The 21,172-nt window shown below is 34.6% G+C and overlaps 1 protein-coding gene across 1 annotated transcript; it reads right to left on the reverse strand.

Moving 5' to 3' along the window:
- Window positions 1–11,339: 11,339 nt before the first annotated feature.
- Window positions 11,340–12,664, reverse strand: LOC131641141 (uncharacterized). Its single transcript, XM_058911481.1, has 3 exons — window positions 12,362–12,664; window positions 12,156–12,305; window positions 11,340–11,399 (listed from the first exon to the last, which is right to left on the reverse strand). Exons 1-3 carry the CDS (start codon window positions 12,662–12,664, stop codon window positions 11,340–11,342), a joined length of 513 nt encoding a protein of 170 aa, XP_058767464.1.
- Between the last annotated feature and the right edge of the window lie 8,508 nt (window positions 12,665–21,172).

Raw genomic sequence — 21,172 nt, forward strand, 5'->3', positions numbered from 1 at the left:
ATGCATTTACATTTTGACGCTGTGGGCATCACAAAGCGGACAAACAGACACGGGAGTGCCCGTTTGAACGCTAGTATACATAAAGAATCATATCAAAACTACTTTTTTAGAAAACACATATAGGTTTTGTCTTTTAATTTGGATCTTTTAGTATTTGAAAAATGCATTTGTAAAAACAAAAAAAAAATTGATGTATTTAATATTATAATCATTAGAGAGAGAAGCCCTAGCACAACCTCATCGTCAGCTGCGTTGAAACAACGACTTTGTCATAGTGGCTTCGGAACAAAGCTTTTTTCGTGTGGTCCTAAATACTACTTTGTCGTTGCTTTTGTTCCCCCATTCCATCTGCAAGCAAGCGTGGTCCAAGTTAGTGGTCCTAGTGTTTCACTATGTAACATATGTTATTAATATGTATTTCGTATCTGAATCTCTATATAGGTAGTATTTCTAGTTCATACTGTATTTGTTTGATCTAATTTGGTAAATTTTAAAATTAAGTGAATTTTTTGTACAGAAAATTAGTAAGTTTAAGGTTATTTTCTACACAAAGGGTTGTTTTGTAAAAGACCAGGCCTAAGATATGATGGTGGGGATGTATATGCGTTTAATAGTCAAGATGTAGATTGCCAGTCTTTTTTGAAGTCTGTGACTTAGTGAAATCGCTTGAACCTGAGTTTGATGTTAATGTTATTAAAATATGGTGGAAACATGAAGCAGGTTCAATGAAGAAAATAATCTTCAAGTTACACATGTCCTTTTTACTGATAGCTTTGTAGTGGCTTTGAAAAAACAAACGCTCTTGCAATTACTGGAAACTGGTGGGGATACCATCCTCTTGTCATATAATTTTAAATTATATTTTCATTGCTATTTTTATTCAATAACAATAATTATTAATATTTTAATTATAAAATAACGAAGGTTAAATATGTTTGACATCCTTATAAATATAGTAAAATTTGATTTTAATCTCTCTAAATTTTTCTTCAAATATTGATCCTCCCAAACTTTTTCGTCCATAAATTTGGTCTCTCCCGTTAGTTTTCACTAAGGTTATGTTTGGATACAATAAAAACAGCGGAGCGGAATGAAACGGAGCGAGATGGAATAGAGCGGAATGGAATAAATACGTCATTCTATTGTTTGGATACATCATGATGGAATAGAGTAATTTTTTCATTCCGTGCAAATCAGAGGGTACAAAAAATGGTGGAAAGTGATGGAATGAGATGGAATGCATTCCATCCGATACCACTCCATTCCACCCGTTTTTAATTAATCCAAACGATGGAACATAAACTTATTTCATTTCATTCTGCTTCATTCCATCCTATTCCATCAATCCAAACATACCCTAAGGGAGCCTTATGTGGCACGCCACATGGAGGATAGCTTGGTAAAATTTTAAAAACGATTGAGATTGCGGGGGTTTTTAACCTCCTCTTAACAAACCAAGAAAAAAGAAGAAGATATTGGTTGTGAACTTTTGTTGAGCACTTTGCGAGCAAGGTGTAAATTAAACAATGTCATCTTCTTTCTGTTGCATCTCTTTAGTTTCTTTAATCTCTCTATTTATAAATCTCCCATTTTGACAATTAGTATGGAAACTTTGTGTTGTTGGCTGCTGTAAATGCATGGAAAGGAGATATATCTGAAACCATATGTGGATCAGATTCCAAAAGCAATAGAGTCGGTGATGTGATGAACTTAAATTGTGAAACGTACATGTTTGATAGTAAAATGGAAATATTTAAAGGTCTTGCTAACCAGTGCCCTTAGGACAATGGTTAAGCATTCCAAAAAAAAGAAAATATTTTATAGAAAATATAATATTTCAATTTTTGAGATATTAAATACGCAGATTACCTAGATAAATTTATTATTTTTAAAATCTTAATCATTGCCCTGAGGGCACTGGTTAGCATTTTTCATATTTAAATGATTTACAGTTTTGGAATACTTAAAATTTTGTTCATTGTGCCAAGTCATTGAATATTTCCTTGAACAGTTCATGTTTTATATATATATGAACAATGGTGCTTCCATTGCAGTTTCCCATTTTTTGAACGACCAGGCTTGTCATAAATTTTCAAACCGTCTGTAATTATTAACAGATTTGATAATTAAGTTTTCCTTCTATTTCTGTGTGTTAATAAATGCAATCCCTGTTTGAGAATTTCCAAATCTCATGTTTGCTCCTTTGCACAATTAGAACTTTGCTAATTAATTTTGGTAGATAAATAGCAACTAACTCAGTTCTACGTTTGAAAGGGAAATGGCACTCTGAAGCAGCAGTTAGCCAAAGGGCACTCTGAAGCAGCAATTAGCCTACATCTTACCTGTCTTAAAGGACTTGAGGTCAAAGAAGGATGAGAGAGTAAGGAACTTTTAAAAATAAAGTCCCAAATTTCTTTAAACTCAAATTGCATCTCGATGAACTACAAAATGAAAAGGTGCTACCAAATTCAAAACACAGTCACATAAGATTGGCACTTCCATATTTTTTTATTTCCTTTTAATGGTTAGCTTAATGTTGATTTCTTTTCAATCCAATCAGATATTGCGCCAGTTGAAAGTGAAGAATCATATCAGTATTATTAGCGAGCTTTCAACAGTAATGTCAATCGATTTCAAGAAGACTTTAAATGATGTTCACCCAAGCTTGAGTGATTCATCAAATGGTGCAACGACACTCTTGCAGTATTAACTGGGGTTGTTCATTCATTAAAGCAGGAAAAGCAACAAAGGCTACAAAAGGTGACCTTTTCTGATCTAGTCAAATACAGCAAATGAAGTCATACATGTGGCTGTATGACTGTATGTGTCTCACTGTTGCCATTTCAAGTAATACAGAAGAAAGAAGATGATATTGTTCAGTTTGAACCTTCCTCCCAAAATGTTTGGTAAAAGTTCACAATCAATATTTTTCTTCTTTTTTTGGGTTTGTTTAGAGGAGGTTAAAAATTCCCGCAATCTCAATGGTTTTTAAATTTTTGTCAAACTATCCTCCACGAAGCGTGCCACGTAAGCCCTCCGTTAGTGAAAACTAACGGGAGGGATCAAATTTATGGACGAAAAAGTTTGGAAAGATCACTGTTTGAAGGAAAAATTTAGAGGATCTAAAATCGAATTTCGCTATATTTACAAGGACTAAAAACTTATTTAATCCAAATGACAAACACCACTGATTAAATTATTTTAAATTAAAGAATAACATTTTTTTATTATTGTAAAATTTTTTTTTAACATTTTAGTTCAAACTGTTAATATAACTCTATATTAAATTCGAAAAGTATTTTCTAATACTATTTGTTTACCGTTATATTGAAAAAATTAATACAAATATGAATCAAAATAATAATTACAATGATATAATAATAAAATAATTTATATAACTATATAATAATAATAATCAAAATCTATAATATAACTAAACATTCTTATTATATTGTTATATTAATAATTTTGATTAGTGGGTAGTTATATTAATTTATTAATTTTTCTTTTAGAGTACAATGATTATATATATATATATATATATATATATATATATATATATATATATATATATATATATATATATATATATATATATATATATATATATATATATATATATATATATATATATATATATATATATATATATATTAGTTGCAAATAATTTTCAGATTATTATATAACTAAATTGATGATGGTTATTATTAATATCAATAAATATTTGTATCAATAAGATTATTTTGTGTTAAAAATTTAATAAAATTAATATAATTGATAATCTTAGAATGTAACAATTATATTTATTCTTAAAAAATAATATCAATTAAATTTTTGCATATATTACATAAGTTACAATGAAAGAAGACTTTTGAAATGAAAATTAATGTGGCTCATTGACTTCAATAAATAAAAAATTAATAGTTATAATTAATTATTTTCATTTTTCATAATAATATAATGTTCTCACTTGAATATATATATATATATATATATATATATATATATATATATATATATATATATATATATATATATATATATATATCAAGTTACATCCGAATAGTTACACAATGAGTTACACTCGCTCATAACTTCACTTCGAATAATTATTTTTTAAAATCAACCGTTGGATTGAAACATATTATCATATAGATCATACGTAGAAAGTTTGAGATTAATCTATGATGATTTACTATGTCATCAAGATACACAAAAATTAACTCAAAATAGACTTTAATATAACGTTAATTTTGATGCAATTCGATGACATAGTAAATCATCATAGATTAATCTTAAACTTTATACATATGATCTATATGATAATAAGTTTCAATCCAGTGTAAAATAACTTTACACTGTCAGTGTATGAACCTTATATATATATATATATATATATATATATATATATATATATATATATATATATATATATATATATATATATATATATATATATATATATATATATATATATATATATATATATATATATATATATATATATATATATATATATATACACACACACTATTGGGTGTCATACAATAGTTTTTTTTTTAAAACCAATAAGAGTGTTATTAAAAAAATTGTTATTATAGGATCATTTTATTTATAGCGCTTTTATTATGACACTTTTTTTTAGAAAAACATCTTGAGTGTATCTTTTCGAAACAAATTCATAAAAATTAAATTAAAAAGTATTTTTAAAATTTTTCCTATCAATTCTTGTTACAATTCAGAAAAAACTATAGTTTAGTTATGTTGTGATATATTTATAAAGGGCCGACAAGAGGCGACCTAGGAAATTACTATGTGGCGACAACATAACATATTGCCTCTGTTAGGTTGAGGATTCAATTTCACTCGGAATAACATCAGCATGTAGAGCTTTTCACCACCTCGCATGAGCTTGCTCTAACACCATAATCATTACAAAAGCCTCTGACAGCCCTTAAACGCAAGAAGTTGTCATGTATGGTACTTTTCGTAAGTATAATTGGTGTCCTTTGCGGGCCTTGTAAAACTGACCTGAGCCATCATCATTTCACTACACTAGATTGTTATCCTCGTGTCTAATTCCTCTGTTTGTCATGGTGAACAAGAAGGTAGAAACTCTAGCCAACAGCGAGTCTGGTGATGATTAGGATGTTATGGAAGAAATTTGTGTTGCCATGGACGACAATATGTAGGGGTGTTCGTGGTGCGGTTTGGGCAGTTTTTACGTAAAAAAAAAAACCATTCCAACCGCAAGGGAAAAAAGTGTGCGGTTTGGTTCGGTTGGCTTTTAGAAATAAAACCTAATCAAATCAAACCAATGCGGTTTGGGTTGGTTCGGTATTTTTTTTTTTGAAATTATTGAGCCATACATACACATATAGATGACAACATAACTTTATATTTAATCATTTATGTGTTATCAAATAACAACAAAACTCGTCATATTTGGGCAACAACTTTCCATTTAATATACAGAAATAAGAGTAGATAAAAGTGGAATAAAAAACATAAAATAGTAGCATAAAACAATATAAAAAACATTATAGTCAAATAGAAAAAAAAAGTGAAAGATTAGAGAAGATGAAAAATAAAGAGCAAAAGAGAGGAGAGATTAGAGAATAAGAGGAGCGTTAAAAACGTAATTAGAAGAGAGAATAGTAGAATAAAAATAATAAGATGAAAAAGAAAGATCTTAAGAGATGAGAGACTAGAAAAGAAGAGGTAATATGTACTTGAAAAAGAAGATGAGAAAAAGGCGTGACACCGCTATGTAAGATTTGAGAAGACTTAAATTAAAACTTTTAATGTGAGGAATGGAAGATCATTCGTAATCGTAAGGCTAAGGCATAATAGGTTTGAGTTTGGGGTGGACGTGGGATAAGTGAATGTTGGTTGTAACGTAATGCGGGTTGGTCCGGTTTGTTTTGATTTGTAAATTACAAACCGTAAACCAAACCAAAACGCGCAATTTTGTTAAAAAACGGCCCAAAAACATCTGAACCAAATGCGATTTTTTGCGTTTTCAGTTTGGTTCGGTTTGATTTTGCGGTTTTTTATTGGGCCTGTTTGATTTTGAACACCCCTAACAGTATGAAGTTGAACCTCTAGAAGATACTGAATTCCTTGACCCCAACCTCTCTCATATGAGATATGGGGGGCGCCAATGTAAGAGAACTTCAAGCCTCCATCGCTAGCTAAGTTTGACAGGAGAAACGATCCATATGAGCATGTCACCTTCATCAACACGCAAATTAGAATTGTTGGAGCTAATGATTTGTTAAAGGGCAAACTTTTCTCTGTCACCTTCAAAGATGCAGTGTAACATCCCATTTTTAGTATTTATTATTTATTTGGTTTATTAATTATTATGTGGCATGATAATTAATTAAATTATGTGAATGGTGTGTTTTGTGATATATGTGGTTTTGGGTTAGAAGTGTGAAACTTAGAAAATAACTAATTGGGCCTATGTTGAGTTAGTATGAGAAATATGGGGTGTTATTTGTTAAGCCCATTAGTGAAAATAAGAGATAGTAAGATTTCACAAAACAAGGAAAAAGAGAAAAGATAGTGAGAGAAGTGAAGAAAAGAAGAAAAAGAAGAAAAAAGAGTATAGAAAGGGAGAAAGGGAGAAAGAAGAAGGAGGCTAGCCCTAGTAGGAGAAATCACTAAGGTAAGGATGGGATTTCTTGATTATTGGTTTATATAATAGTATGTAATGGTTAGAAACATGTTAGGGTTGGGAATTTTGTTGATTCTAGTTTAACATGTTAGGTTTTGGTTGAGGTTCCATGAAATTGGTGATTAAAGCATGTTTTGATGTTAATACTTGTTGTTATATGATGTATACATTTTATAATGTTTCTACTTCATGAGATTGTAAATTGTTCATCACTTTCATAAGTTTTGAATTTAGGGTTTGAAATGAGGTAAAGAAATCAATGTCATGAACATTTTCATTGACGTTACTCCTATGATCGATGCGGTCGATGTTCGGCAACATTTTACAAATGATCGGAGCTTCGGTAGTCGCGAACAATTGATTGATTGGGTTCGGAAGGAAGCTAACAAACATGGATTTGGAATTGTTATTTTAAGGTCGGACAACGGAAATAGTAGGCGGAAAGCTTTCGTTGTTTTGAATTGCAAACGGGGTGGTAGTTATGTACAATCAAACCGGGTGCTAAAACACGAGGACACGGGATCGAGAAAGTGCGGGTGTCCGTTTAAGTTGCGTGCTACTCGGAGGGTTGATGATTTGTGGCGGTTAACCGTAATTTGTGGAATTCATAATCATGCCTTGGATGTCAAGTTACACAGACATCCAATGGTGTGCCGTTTGTCCCGCGAAGAGAGGAATGTGATATCGGACCTAACGATAGTCAAAGTGGCGCCTCGCAACATACTTGCCGATTTGAAGCGTAAGAATCTGGATAGCGTTTCAAATATCAAGCAAGTTTACAATGAACGGCACAATCTCAAAGTATTGAATATGGGCCCTCGGTCGGAAATGCAACAACTTTTGAAACTACTAGACGATAACAAATATGTTTCAAGCTTCCGAACCTCCGAGGATAAAGTTACGGTGCGTGATATATTTTGGACTCATCCCGAAAGTATCAAATTATTCAACACATTTCCAACTGTTCTAGTCATGGATTCGACGTACAAGACAAACAAATATAGGCTTCCGCTTCTAGAGATAGTCGGTGTTGTGGTTGATAGGATAATGGCGGCATGGAGGGAAATTTTGGATGCATACTCCGAAGAGGTGTATACCGAGAAATTGGTACACTTTAGGTCTTTGTGTGGTTCCATTAAGACTTTTTGTCATTACGTCGAATCCACCATTCTTGACAAAGTTAGAGAAAAAGTCGTGTGCGCTTGGACAAATCGGGTTAGACATCTTGGTTGCACCACGACTAATCGAGTTGAATCCGCACATGCGGTCTTCAAGAGGTGGTTGGGTGATAGCAAGGGAGATTTGTGTCGGGGATGGGACACCGTCAACCAAATGCTCCAAAATCAACACAATGAAATTCAAACATCGTTCGGTCGGAGCAAGACGGTTATGGAACACCGGTATAAGGGCCAAATTCTATTCTCCCAATTGATTTACAACATATCTCGAACGGGTTTGAATTTTTTGTTTCATGAAGCTAAGCGGTCGGAGACCACGGGGACGGATAGTTCATTATGTGGGTGCACCATTAGAAAGACATACGGCCTTCCATGTGCTTGTGTACTTGCAAAAAAGAAAAAGTTGAATTCACCCATACGCATGGATGAGGTAGCCGACCATTGGAAGAAACTTCGTTTTGATGATTTTGACCCGCCGAAAGAAAATGACTCCAAAATCACCATCTCCGACAAGTTAGAAGTGATAATGGAGAAGTTTGCTAAAGCGGACGACACAACAAAAATGCATATAAAAGAACAATTGCGAAAGATCGCATTTCCGGAGACCACCGATTTGAAACCGCCATCTCAACCGGTTAAGACGAAAGGTGCACCGAAAAAGTCCAAAATTACACAAGATGACACGTCAACAAAACGATCTCCTTCCTACTTTGAACATGTTGATGCATCGTTCCCGGAAATTCATGAGACACCTAAGTCCAAGTGTAGTGGTAACAAAGGTGTCCGTATTTCGAAGCCACCTCGCACACCGCCGATAAAAAAATCACCCATTGTCTACATTGATGAGATGCCACTTTTTATGCATAAATATATCGATAACATCGTTGATGTTGGAGGCGACGGCAATTGTGGATATCGGGCCGTTGCGGGTTTGCTCGGTAAAGGGGAAAATAATTACACTTTAGTCCGACGGGAACTTATTGCGGAGTTGACTTCGTATCGGGACATCTACGGCCGACTATATGAAAATCAAGAAAAGTTTGCGAAAATTCATGATTCACTTGTTCCATCACTTACCGGTATCGCTCCGGTTTCGAAGTGGATGTCATTCCCCGATATGGGTCATCTAATAGCAAGTGCATATGATATTGTATGCGTCGATTTGACGAGGTTTGGACTAAGTGAGACTTTCTTTCCACTTCATAGTCGACCGCCATTGGACTCGTCGGGCCGGATCATATGCATCGGGTATCTACGATCGCGGCACTTTGTCCAAGTGTTTTTGAAACCGGGGTGTCCTATACCGGCTACTTGTTGTCAATGGACCGCACATCGTTCAAATGAGGCGAAGACTTGGCCGGATCCTTTCGTTTCAAGAATGGCGGAGTTTGAAGAAATGATGAGCCAAGAGCGCGAGCAAAATAGAGAGCGGTCGAAGAACGTGCCTATTTTGGACTTAGGATCCACCGATTGGTTCAGTGAATTTTAGTTCGTTCCGGATCGTTTTTGGTTTGTAATGACCATTTTTGTATGTATTGTTGTTTATCATGTAAAATCGGACCGATTCAATACATATATAATATAAGTATGTTTTATGTCATCTTTGTCTAATTTATGTTTAATGTACCTTCCATTTGTCCAATTTACACAACACAATAAGCAATCAACAAAATGCAAAATTTATGTCTGTTTATGCATAATTCGGAAATGAACTTCCGAAATATGCTTGTCTGCCTCCTATTTTCGGAAGTTCATTTCCGAAGAGTCCCCTAAGGCAGGATAAGGTTTGTTGGGCCATCAATGCTCCAATAAGTCTATAAATACTACACACTCTTCTTCATCCTCTTCACACCACAAAACACAAATGACACAAACCTACCCCCACCTAGCATTCGTCTACTTTGAAACCGGCTACCCGATGCCATTCCAATTTCGCTTCTCGCGCGACACGCCGTTTGCGGAGTTGATACCGTCGCTTAACACACTTTTGCGCTATCCCGAGAATCGAAAGGTTGTCAAGCTCGAGTACCGTTCGCCATCGCTTAACGACGAGGGAGGCATTAAGTTCACACCTTTTGAGATCAAGAACGACGAAGATTTAGCGGTTGTGTGGACAACGTTCGACCGATTTTCTTCGAAAGGCCCGATCGAGTTGGACGCGAAACTTCAAAGATCGGCGGACGACGTTATCAAAATGTTGACTCATCCCCACCTACCCGTGTTCAACAATATGTAACTTTAATTTTCAGTAATATTATCGTTGTAATCTTCACCCGATTAAATAAAGCGAATCGTTGTTGTTTTTCATTTTTCTTCTGTCTAGACATAAATTCGGAGGTTCATTTCCGAATTCCCTCAAGGGGATGCGTTCGGAGATGAACTTCCGAAAACACCACATTTTCGGAAAAGTAACTTAATTTCGGAGATGCATCTCCGAAATCAATATTTTATATTAAAAAAAACACGTTTTCGGAGATACATTTCCGAAAACACCTTTTTTTACAAAAAAAGTACCTTTTCAGAAATGAACTTCCGAAACAAGGGGTAGTATGGTAAATTCACCAGGGGTGGGCAGGAAGGTTAGGAGGTGGGTGAAGAAATTTTCAATAGTTATACTACAGCCCAGGTACCCCCACCACTAACATTATGTCATTTAATTTTCTAAACTCAAGCATTATTTCCTAAATATTTATCAAATAGCAACAATGTCTATGGAGGAGATTAAAAACTTACACACTTATAGTGATGTTTGTTGGCAAAAGACTCGCATTTATAGCTCAACGCGTATCTTGCACACAAAAAAAAACTCAATAAGATGACTTCATGCCTATAGCACCCTCTTTGTATTTATGGTGTGAATAACGTCTGTTTGATTGATAGTAGGCATAATTGAATTTGGTAAAATTGATTTTATCATAATTGAGTTTAGCAAAATTGATTTATGTTTGAATACATTTATGTAAAAGTGAGTTGAACAATAAATCATTCAGAATCAATTTTAAAGGCAGAAGCTAAAAACTTTAGCTTCAACTAGAATTAATTATGAAGACAGAATCAATTCTACTTTTACCTACACAAACATCTTAAAAGCATCCAAAATCAATTTTACACCTCTAGAATTGTTTTTGACTCTTCCAAAAGTCAAACCAAACATGCACTTTGTGATTTTTCCCTACTTATATAAAAAAGTTTAATCTCAAACACTAAAAACTTAATTGCATCTTAATCAAAATAGTGGGTCTGTTTATTTCACCTTTAAAAAATGATTTTTTTTTGTATTTTTAAAAATAGATTTTGTAAATTACAAGTTTTTTTTTTATATTTTTTAAAAAATTGAAACACTAATTATTAGAGATAATTGAGCCTTTTGTATAGTTTAGCTTATTGGGCCTTAGATAATATATTGGGCTTGATGTTATTCCCTTATATAGTGTCTAATTAGGTATCTTTGTAATATAACTTTCTTCTTCAATTCAAAATCATATCATGCCGGCTTTTGCTTCTTCATCACATATGCTTGTAATACTAATTTTGACATCCTATAACATAAATATAGATTATTAAAAAATATACATTATTGAAGACCAAAACCTAATTAAAATCAGAAGTTTTTAAAAAAGTTGTATTTCTAAAATGATTTTTATAAAAATCTATTTTAAATAGCTTCAAAATTAAGTGATTTTTTAAAATTTTGATATCTAAAAAAAGTTTCAATAATAAAATAAAATATCTAAAATAATATTTTGAGAATAACTATTCAAATCGTATTTTCATTTTAAGTTTTTATAAAAGATTTCTTTTACATGATTAAATAAGACTATAAAAATTAATTTAAAAAAAAATCAAAACAAACTAGTCCAATGTCGTCTTAATTATAATTGATTATGAAAAGGGGAAATAGAAACATTTCAATAAACTTTATTGTCACAACAAAAGGTGAAATAAAGTAGATCAAATTGTAGTAGTAAAAAAAGTTAGAAGAGAAAAATACATCAAATTTTCTCTTATGTTTCACAGGTGACTGCATAATACAAGTATATCAGTTTAATTTTGACTATAATAAATTAATAATAAGCTTCCATTTCATCCATTTGCAATATTGAGATAGAAGCATAGTTGATGTTTGAGAGATCGTACGGTGGAAAATGGATGAATGTCAATCTAAATTAGTATTAGAGAAACCAAATCCAAAAAATAATGGGAAAAATTTGAGACACACGAATCAATAAACTGTACGGTCGTGATTTATGATATGGGTTAATTGATATATATATCATCAAGTCATTGAATCACACATTGTTAATCTTATTGCGCAATTTAGACTTGATAATCTTCATTGCTGAAAAGGCTCTTTCAACGGATGTTGTCGACACCGGTAATATCAAAGCTAACTCAATAAGTTTGTAAACCAATGGAAATACCAAATGTTTCTCAGCTTGAACCATCTTCATAGCCAAACTTTGAACATTTCACAAGTAGAAAATGAAACATTTCTTTTCACTTGAAAAACATAAGTTTCAAGGTGATCCCTTATTATTCCACGGTCATCATCAAAAAAGTCTTCATGATAAATATCAACAAGACGGACAAGCTTATCAACATCAAACTTGGAGAAAGAGTTCTTGGGGTCAAGACATGAGAAGCAATCAAGGATAATGTTACTTCCTTCGCTAAAGCAGTGATCCATCTCGACACATATTTTGTCAATAGCTACATAACAAATCTCTGCACGATAATGATGAAGATTAGTAATAGTCCTCCCTTCTGCCCTTGACCGACCCCAAACTGGTATTTCATCATCCATATTTGGAATCGGAATACATTTACCAACAAAAATTCCTGTACATCGGCAAATAAATTATCCCAACCACTATCTCTCATTGTGGCCAACCGAGCTTTGACAACATCAACTAATTCCATGGCATTCACTATATTAAGATCTTTTCTTTGCAAGACATTTGAAAGCTCGTTTGTGATACCAAACAACTTTAACATTAACTTCAAAATAAAAGAACATTTAAAACTCTCCATTTTTTCTATCAAACCTGCTGCTTGAGATGCTACACGTCCATCTCCATCAACCATACTAAGTACCTTTAACACAGATGACCACATTTGATCCAAAAGAAGAAATGTAGTATGATGTGAACCCCATCTAGTATCACTGGGTCTAGTGAGACTAGATGATTGGTGCAATCCCCTTCCTTTGGATATCTTACCCTTCTCAAGTTGATTTAAAATATCTTGGTGTTGTGCCTCCGTCAAAGCATCCCTCCTCTTACAAGATGCACTTGTTGTATTCACAATCAAGGATATGTACTCAAAGAAATCATGAATAGATGACCAACTACTAGCAACAGACACAACAACCAATTGCAAATGGCGAGCATAGCAATGGACATAGAAAGCATAAGGGTTTTCATCTAGAATCTTTCTTTGTATATATGTATATATATATATATATCATATTAACAAGCCATAAATAGACAATACATTTATGTTTGTTAAGTTGCGAATTGTAATAGAGACACTTTTATAGAATGTGAAGCATTATAGTCGTTGGATGCAACACCAACATTGAATGAGAGATAAATCTCCATTCTACTTAGAATATCTAGTTTAAGAATTATAGAAACCATTTAAATCAGTACAACATAACCCATAAACACAATTCATCCTTTCGTAGATAAACCTCGTTAAAGGAAGTCATTCTTATTTTACTCTCCAACAGATCTATCATTCTCTATAAAGAAATTCATTGGAAGAATTTGAAATCAACGAATCAGTTCTACAAAGCTACGCCAAAGTGTTGCACAAACTCTGTTAGAGAAATTCTTTGTATAGTTATATATCTTTAGCAAGGAGCTTTTGTTCGTATCTTGCTTATCAACACTTTTGTGTTACTGTACTTAAACATTGTGTAATATGCTTATTAGAATAAGCTTGTAATACACACTTGTAATCAACTTGGTTGATTGTTTCCTTGGGGGACTAGGTGCTAGTCAGAAGCCCTGAGAAGACTGTGGTTGCGGTCATAGTGGTTTCACGATAAAGATCAGCTGAACTTGTTGGAGTTGTCAGCAAGTTTAATCGGAGCTTATTGTGGTTGTTTCCTTGAGAATGCTAGGTGCTAGTCAGGAGTCTCAAGTAGGCATTAGCGACAGTCAGTGTGGTTTTCTGTAATCAGTTTGGTTATAGTGTATTAAGTATTTATTGAGAAGAAAAAATCACATTCGCATGTGGACAAAAGTAACTTCATTAACAGTGAATCATGATAAAAATAATCGTGTTCATCTATTTGGTGCAATCCAATTCAAACACCCCTTTCTTGTGTTTCTTGCAACTTCAATTGGCATCAGAACTATGGTTTTGGTTTTGTACACTTAACTGTGTCAGATAAAGATCTAGACGAGTTTCAAAAACACTATGGTTGATCTTACTCCACCACCTCCTGCTCCAGTTTTAAATGAAAGCTACAATTGTAAACCTCCCATCTTTGATGGTTAAAATTTTTTAATATTGGAAAGATATACTAGAAAGTTTCTTTCGAGGTCTCGTCTTTGATCTTTAGGATATGGTAGTAGAAGGCTACGAACATCCCACAAATGGAAATGGAAAGTTGCTTGAAGGAAAAACTATGACTGGTCAATAGAAAAAGGATCGTAAGAATCATCATAATGAAAGAACCATTTTGCTGAATGTTATTTCTTACACTGAAAATGAGAAGATCACAAATAAAGACTCGGCTAAGTCTATATTTGACTCTCTCATAATGTTTCATGAAGGTAATAATCAAGTCAAGGAAACCAAGGCGCTGGCCTTGATTCAGAAGTATGAAGCTTTCAAAATGGATACTCCATCTCATATCACATGAAGAAAATTATCAGAAGCTTACCATCTAAATGGAGGCCTGTGGTAACTGCACTTAAGCTTACAAAAGATCTGAATAACACTTCTCTAGAGGAAATGGCGAGTTCTCTAAGAAGTCATGAGATTGAGCTAGAACAAGATCAACCTCAGAAGAAGGTAAAATCTATTGCACTCAAATTTGTCACAAGTTCTGAGAAGTCCAAAGCTCTTCAAGCCGAAGAGATCAAGGATTCTGGCGAAGATTCTGATGGTATCGAAGATGAGTTGTTTCTACTATCCAAAAGGGTTAATCGTCTCTGGAAGAGAAATCAAGGAAACAAGTTCAGAGGTTTTAGAAGGAATGATGGTCTCTTCGAGTCTATTTCTGACCAAAGAAATTCTAGTGGCAAAGAACTCATTTGTTATGAATGCAACAAGGCGGGACACCTCAAGTACGGCTATCCTGAACTACAGAAGGACAATTCCAAGAAGAAAGCTCTCCAAAGAAATAAGAAAAGGTTGATGGAAACTTGGGAAGACTCTGATTCCTCAGAAGATGAGTCTCAAGAAGATCAGGCCAACATAGCTCTAATAGCTTGCGTAGGAACTTCATAAGCAGAGATCCCTTCAAAAGGCAAAGCTGGCTCAGAATCAAGTGAAGAAGAGGTAACCCTCAAAGAGGTATTTTCTGATCTTTCTCGTTTAAAATTGTCTACATCCTTAACCGAAATTCTGGAAAGACATGAGTTACTCAAGATTGATTTCAAAGAACTTAAAAAATCCCATGAATTCATATCTTCTGAAAAAAGCAAGGTTAAGGAATATCTCTTTATTTTAAATGAAGATATTTTCTTTCTTAAAGATGAGAACTTTTCCCTCAAAGGCACGAGAGCTCCTCCAGAAGCTTTTGAGAGTACTGATGATGTCATTAAAAAATATGACAAAGCTTTTCAGAAGTTCCTCCCCAGAAGCATAGGAAGAAGCACGTTGGCTTCTTTGATTTATAGCGTAAGCAAAAATGGGGCAGATGGTATTGGCTATAACTCATATGGTGAATCTAATTTTAATAAGGAAGACAAACCTAATACTCTTCCTTCCCATTTTATTACTGTTGGGTTTGTTCTGAAAGATAAAGGAAAATAAAAAGAGAAATCTGATTCTAAATCTAAGGCAAAATCTTTGGCTATACCTCCTTGTTTTAAATCCTGTAAATATGATTATTTTGCTGCTAAACCTAAGGTTGTCAAAAACTATGGGAAGTCTAACAAGAAAGGACCTAAGAAACTATGGGTACCCAATAAACAAATAATCTATGTTTCAGATATTCTCAGTAGAGAAATTGAGACACATGTCATGGTACCTAGACTCTGGTTTCTTGCATCACATGGAGGGAAGAAGGTATATGTTCCAAAGCCTGGAACTTAAGCCTGAAGGTGGTAAGTTTTGGAGTCAAACCAGGGAAAAGATTATAAAATCCAAAACTATGAAGGAATAGGATGTGATATTATTCTTTCTCAAACATCGTGAAGGGATAAAGGTTTGAAGAATAACTCATTCAGCATATGGAAAATAGAAACAAGAACTTTTGTACATTGATCTTTTTGACAAAGTAAAATTTGTATCAAATCAATGGAATGAAGTCCAGTTAAGTTTTCGCTAAATGATCAATGCGGAAGAATCAGAGTAAAGATTCTCTTATATAAGGATGAGACACATTCTATGCTCACCACCTTCTGTAACCAAGAACAAATAGAGACAAGTCTTAGATCAATGATGGTTAGAAGTGGCTATGTTGAATAAATCGAAAAACAAACACTAAGAAAGTGTTTGATGAGAATAAATTTTCAAATGATCTCTCATATCCTAATCTCTCAAATTTTGAATAGTAGAAGCTAAGTTCCCAGTGCGGGCTTCATGCATAAATTCAAAGCTCTTAGTGTGAGCATAAACCCGGAACATTCTGGCTCTATGTTCTTTGACGCAAAAGATTTTAGAAGACTTCAACTCAAAAGCACATGATGAAAAACTGTTGGGCTCTTTGTTCATAAAGCATGAGCATTCCTTAAAGATAAGTCGAGCTCTAGGATAATTTTGACAAAGCCAGGAGAACTTGCTCCTTAAGCATCTCACCCTTATGGGCCTCATGTTTTGGGGCTATGTACATCCTAATTAAAATTAGCAGTCGAGTTAGTTACTGACTCGTAAAGTAATAAGATCAAACAAAATCAAGATTTTTTCCATAAGCATTTCGCCCTTGCAGGCCACATGTTTGGTGGCTATGTACATATCCATACACTTAGGACAAATATATACCCGGGCTCAAGAGAGCCCACAAATTTTCAAAAGTGTACATCCCGAATAATTTAAGTTGCACTCTTACAGGCCACATGCTTGATGGATTGTGTACCTTTTGGATTTTTAGGAGCCAGGTTCTAGTTCTGGGCATGGGTCAACCCGTCCGATTTGATAGATCAACTCATAATCAACATATCTAATTGGGAGATAATACACATCAGCGTAGATATATGATTTTAAATGCACGTAAACAACCATGAAGGGACAATAGTAAATAGGGGAACATGAGACTTAAATCCTTACAAATATTTAATAAATTGAACCACATATTTGTTTACGGTGATTTCCGGTAAACAACCGCTTGTCTTCCAAACTATAATAAATATGATTTGGTTACTTGCAGGATCGACTAGATTGATCCTAGGACACATAGTCAAGAAGATTGTTATCAATGTTTATTCGAACCATATTCATTATTTGTCTTCTTCAATAAGCGTTGTTCGATTAAAGAACAAATAGTCTTGACAATCACTTTGTTATATATAAATGTGACTTCAATGGAAAGATAAGTAACATAACATAGAAAATTAAAAGGACTATTGAAACGTAAAGAATCTTAAACTGCAGAAATGTAAAAGACTTTGAAAGTAAATAGCATGAAAGTAATTCGAAAGTAAATGACGTTAAAGTAAAGATACAGAAATGTAAATGGCAAGAAGTAAACGAAATGCAGTAATTCTGGAAGATAAAAACAAAAGATAATACACATGTATTAAAATGGTGGTGTCATACGTACATTTTCTCAGCGAACTCTTTCTCTTAACGCTTGATACTTGAGTAAATATGTGAGTGATTTGTACAAAATGAACACACGGAATCCTAACATTAAGACTCCTATTTATACTAGTTTCGACCTTAACGGTCCTATACTAATCTGCTGCCACGTTTCTCATAAGGACTTCTAGCGATGCCATCTGTTACTTGGGCAGTTACGAAACCGTCTTCGAATTTCAAATCTTCCCGCCTGAGTCTATCTTCGACGCGTGGTAGTGTATTAAACAAACACTACGAAAAAACACGCTAAGTAGTAATACTTGAATATATTTACAAATTCGTCTAAGTCCCCGAAGACACATACTTTTCACTAGCTTTCAGTATTCATTATCTTCATAGTGAACTTAGAAATATTTACTCTCGAAGCATGACCATCAGTAGTCATTCTTTTATTTTTAAGGGATGGCCATCAGTAACCATCTTTCCTTCGATTTTCTACCTCTTCGAAGGATAAATACTTCAAAACGAAATCTTCAGCTAACAAATTGCCCCCAATAAATGCCTGTTTCGAGAGTCAACAGAAATAGGCGTTTCTTGTCATTATAAGATTTCATTCTTTATTGATCTTTGAGAGTTCCAAGACTGCTGACTAACGTCATAATCATTGATGACCCTGTTTCCGAAACGTCTTGTCATTTTCAAAGATGTCTTCTCATAACTTACATTCCCACGTTTTAACCTTACTTCTTGATCATTACTCCTACATACTAGGAGTGAAGCTATCTCTTATTCGACCGCCGTTGGATTAAATCACCAGCCGCCACGTGTTCTTTGGATTTTACCCAAAAGATTTAAAAAGGGTTTCCGTTAAACCTTTAAATACTTGGTCTTGCACTTCTACACAACCTTTCATTCCTATTTCTTCATCTTCTTCAAAGAAAACCAAACATCTTCAATCTCTTCAAAATCTCGTTCTCTTAATCGGAAATTTCTCTATGGCTTCATCTTCAAATGTTCTTCAACCTGCTCTGAAGCTCCAATCAACAACACGGTCTGGGGAACAAGAGCATGTTCAAAACCCTAACACCGAAGAAATACGCGCTATTTACGCTTCCCAGGTAATCATTCCCTTTGAACTTTCTGGAAAATCTCTTGCCTTTATGGGTCCATTACCAGGTGAAAATATCCCATCTCTGAATAAATTCTTCCCCGCTTATTACAAGACCAGACCATTAGTTAGCAAAATTAAGATAGATGAAGATAGTTGTTCTCCCCCAGAAAAATCTGCTAACATGGCAGAAACTCCCACTGAAACTCCTTTAGTTTTAGCGAAAATTAGGGTAAACTATATGACCAACTCTGTAAAAGTGTTTAGATCAATCCCTTTGGCCAAGGATCCTGATTTGTACTATGCCTGGTTAGAAAAAGTAGAGAAACAGAAAGAATCCTTCTGGAAATCGTTAGGAATATACGATTTGATTCAACTGTCCAAGACAGGTTTAGAATACAACCAACCCATGTTAGTAGCAGCAGTTCACTTTTGGGATGCTTCTCACAACACTTTCCATCTCCCCTGTGGAATGGTTACCCCTACTCTTTTTGATGTGGCTGCGATTACAGGACTTCGACCAACTGGCGAAACCTTCGATCCTAACGAGATGGATAATGATACTATCGGTTTTAATGACTCACAAGTCACTTATACTGCATTCATCCAGAAGCATCATATTACCACCGAAACGGCAGTATCTGATGAAGAACATATTGCTTTTCTAGCGCTATGGCTTTCACGATGTGCCTTCTGTTCAAGATCTATTCAAGTTGCAAAGAGATACCTTTGCATGGCTAATCAGTTGCATGCTGGAAAAAAGCTCAACCTCAGCCAACTGCTTTTAGGGTCTCTTTATGAAAACCTCAGCGAAGCTGCATCCCTCACCAAGAATTTCAAATCTGGTAGTTTACTTTATGCTGGCCCTTTCTGGCTATTACAACTGTGGCTTAATGCTACATTCGAAACTCATCTTCCCTTTCGAGGAAACGTCAATGAGGAAGATAGCAAAATCAAGAATCGAACTATAGAAGGAACCAGGTTAGCTTACCTAACTCCAAAAGAAGAAATTGGAAAGCTTCGTGAACACTTCTTGGCGTATTCAATGATGTTTGCCCGGCGTAACCAGTTCGATCCTTCTATGGCCCCCTTTGTACATAGAACAATAGGTCCTGAATGGTTTACTCGAAAATTTCCACCAACATCTCAGGATCAACAAACTGAGTCTATGGAAATTAGGGAAGCCTTTCTGACTCCAAGGTTATTTTCCCATCGTCTTCGACCATCCAAAGGTCAATGCATTCTCATGTGCTACCAACCAAATTTGGTCTCGAGACAGTTTGGGTTGGTTCAAATAAAACCCAAGTGTTTATATGAGAAAAGAAACCATATGTGTTTCCATACCATGTACTTGACTGAAGAAGAATGTAAAACAAAAATCAACAAATACGTTGGCACCACCAAACTTCCTCCTGTCTCTTTCGAACCTGCTTTTTATTCTACACCAGACTTTCATCAATGGTGGACGGATTATTATAGCTCCCAAATCTTTGATGCTGATAGCCTTGCTCAAGCACTAACTGCAGCTTTTACTGATGTGCAGGAGAATTTTCAAAAAGGTACTTCAACTCATATTAAAGAAATCCAAGCTTTTCAAAAATTCTTTGAAACTATCTACAGGCCTGATGATCTTAGTCGGACCGTTCGTGAGGCTGCAGTCATTTTGCGCGAAAAGTTTTCCGCCAAACTGGATAAGTTGAAATTGCCCTCGTATGTTCGACCAGAACTACGTTATGAAGTGGCTTTCAAACTTAATCCTCCAAAATTCCCCCCACTACCAAGTGCTGATTTTGGTGTGGCTCTGAGTCCTCCTTTCCCAGAATGGTTCGTGTGTGGGAATGCTCTCAAAATTCTTCAAGAGAGTACCAAAAAACGCGCTGAACGAGTGGTTCCGACTAAGCATACCTTGGATACTTTCAAAGGACATCTTCATATAGATCTTAAACATGTTCGTGTCCTGACCCCAATACCTGAAGGTTTGGATTAAGACAATCTTTTCGACTGACTTTTCTTTTCTTTGCTGATATACTGATTTCAGTTTCAACTACAGCTGTTGCACGAAGGAGGAAGATCAAGGAAGCTTCTGCCCAAAAAGATTCTGGGACATCTCAGAGCAACAAACCAAGTGAAAGTGATTCCATCGTTACCGGCAAGAAGCCCACGGTATATACTCATCTCATACTCTTGATTTTGCACAATCTGTGAGTAGTATCCATCTTACTTATTGTCTATTTGCCAGAGCTCGAAACCCCCAACAGGTTCGAAGCGGAAAGCTTCCCCAACAAC

Source organism: Vicia villosa, linkage group LG1, assembly GCF_029867415.1.
Source record: "Vicia villosa cultivar HV-30 ecotype Madison, WI linkage group LG1, Vvil1.0, whole genome shotgun sequence".
Taxonomy (NCBI): domain Eukaryota; kingdom Viridiplantae; phylum Streptophyta; class Magnoliopsida; order Fabales; family Fabaceae; genus Vicia; species Vicia villosa.

Bases quoted from the DNA above. Each gene is read 5' to 3' on its own strand.
- LOC131641141 (XM_058911481.1), bottom strand. From the start codon at position 12,664: ATGGATGATGAAATACCAGTTTGGGGTCGGTCAAGGGCAGAAGGGAGG. The intron at 12,306-12,361 runs GTGAAAAGAAAT...TTGGCTATGAAG, and splicing joins TTGAAACTTATGTTTTTCAA to ATGGTTCAAGCTGAGAAACA. The intron at 11,400-12,155 runs GTGTGATTCAAT...TTTATGTTATAG, and splicing joins TGCGCAATAAGATTAACAAT to GATGTCAAAATTAGTATTAC.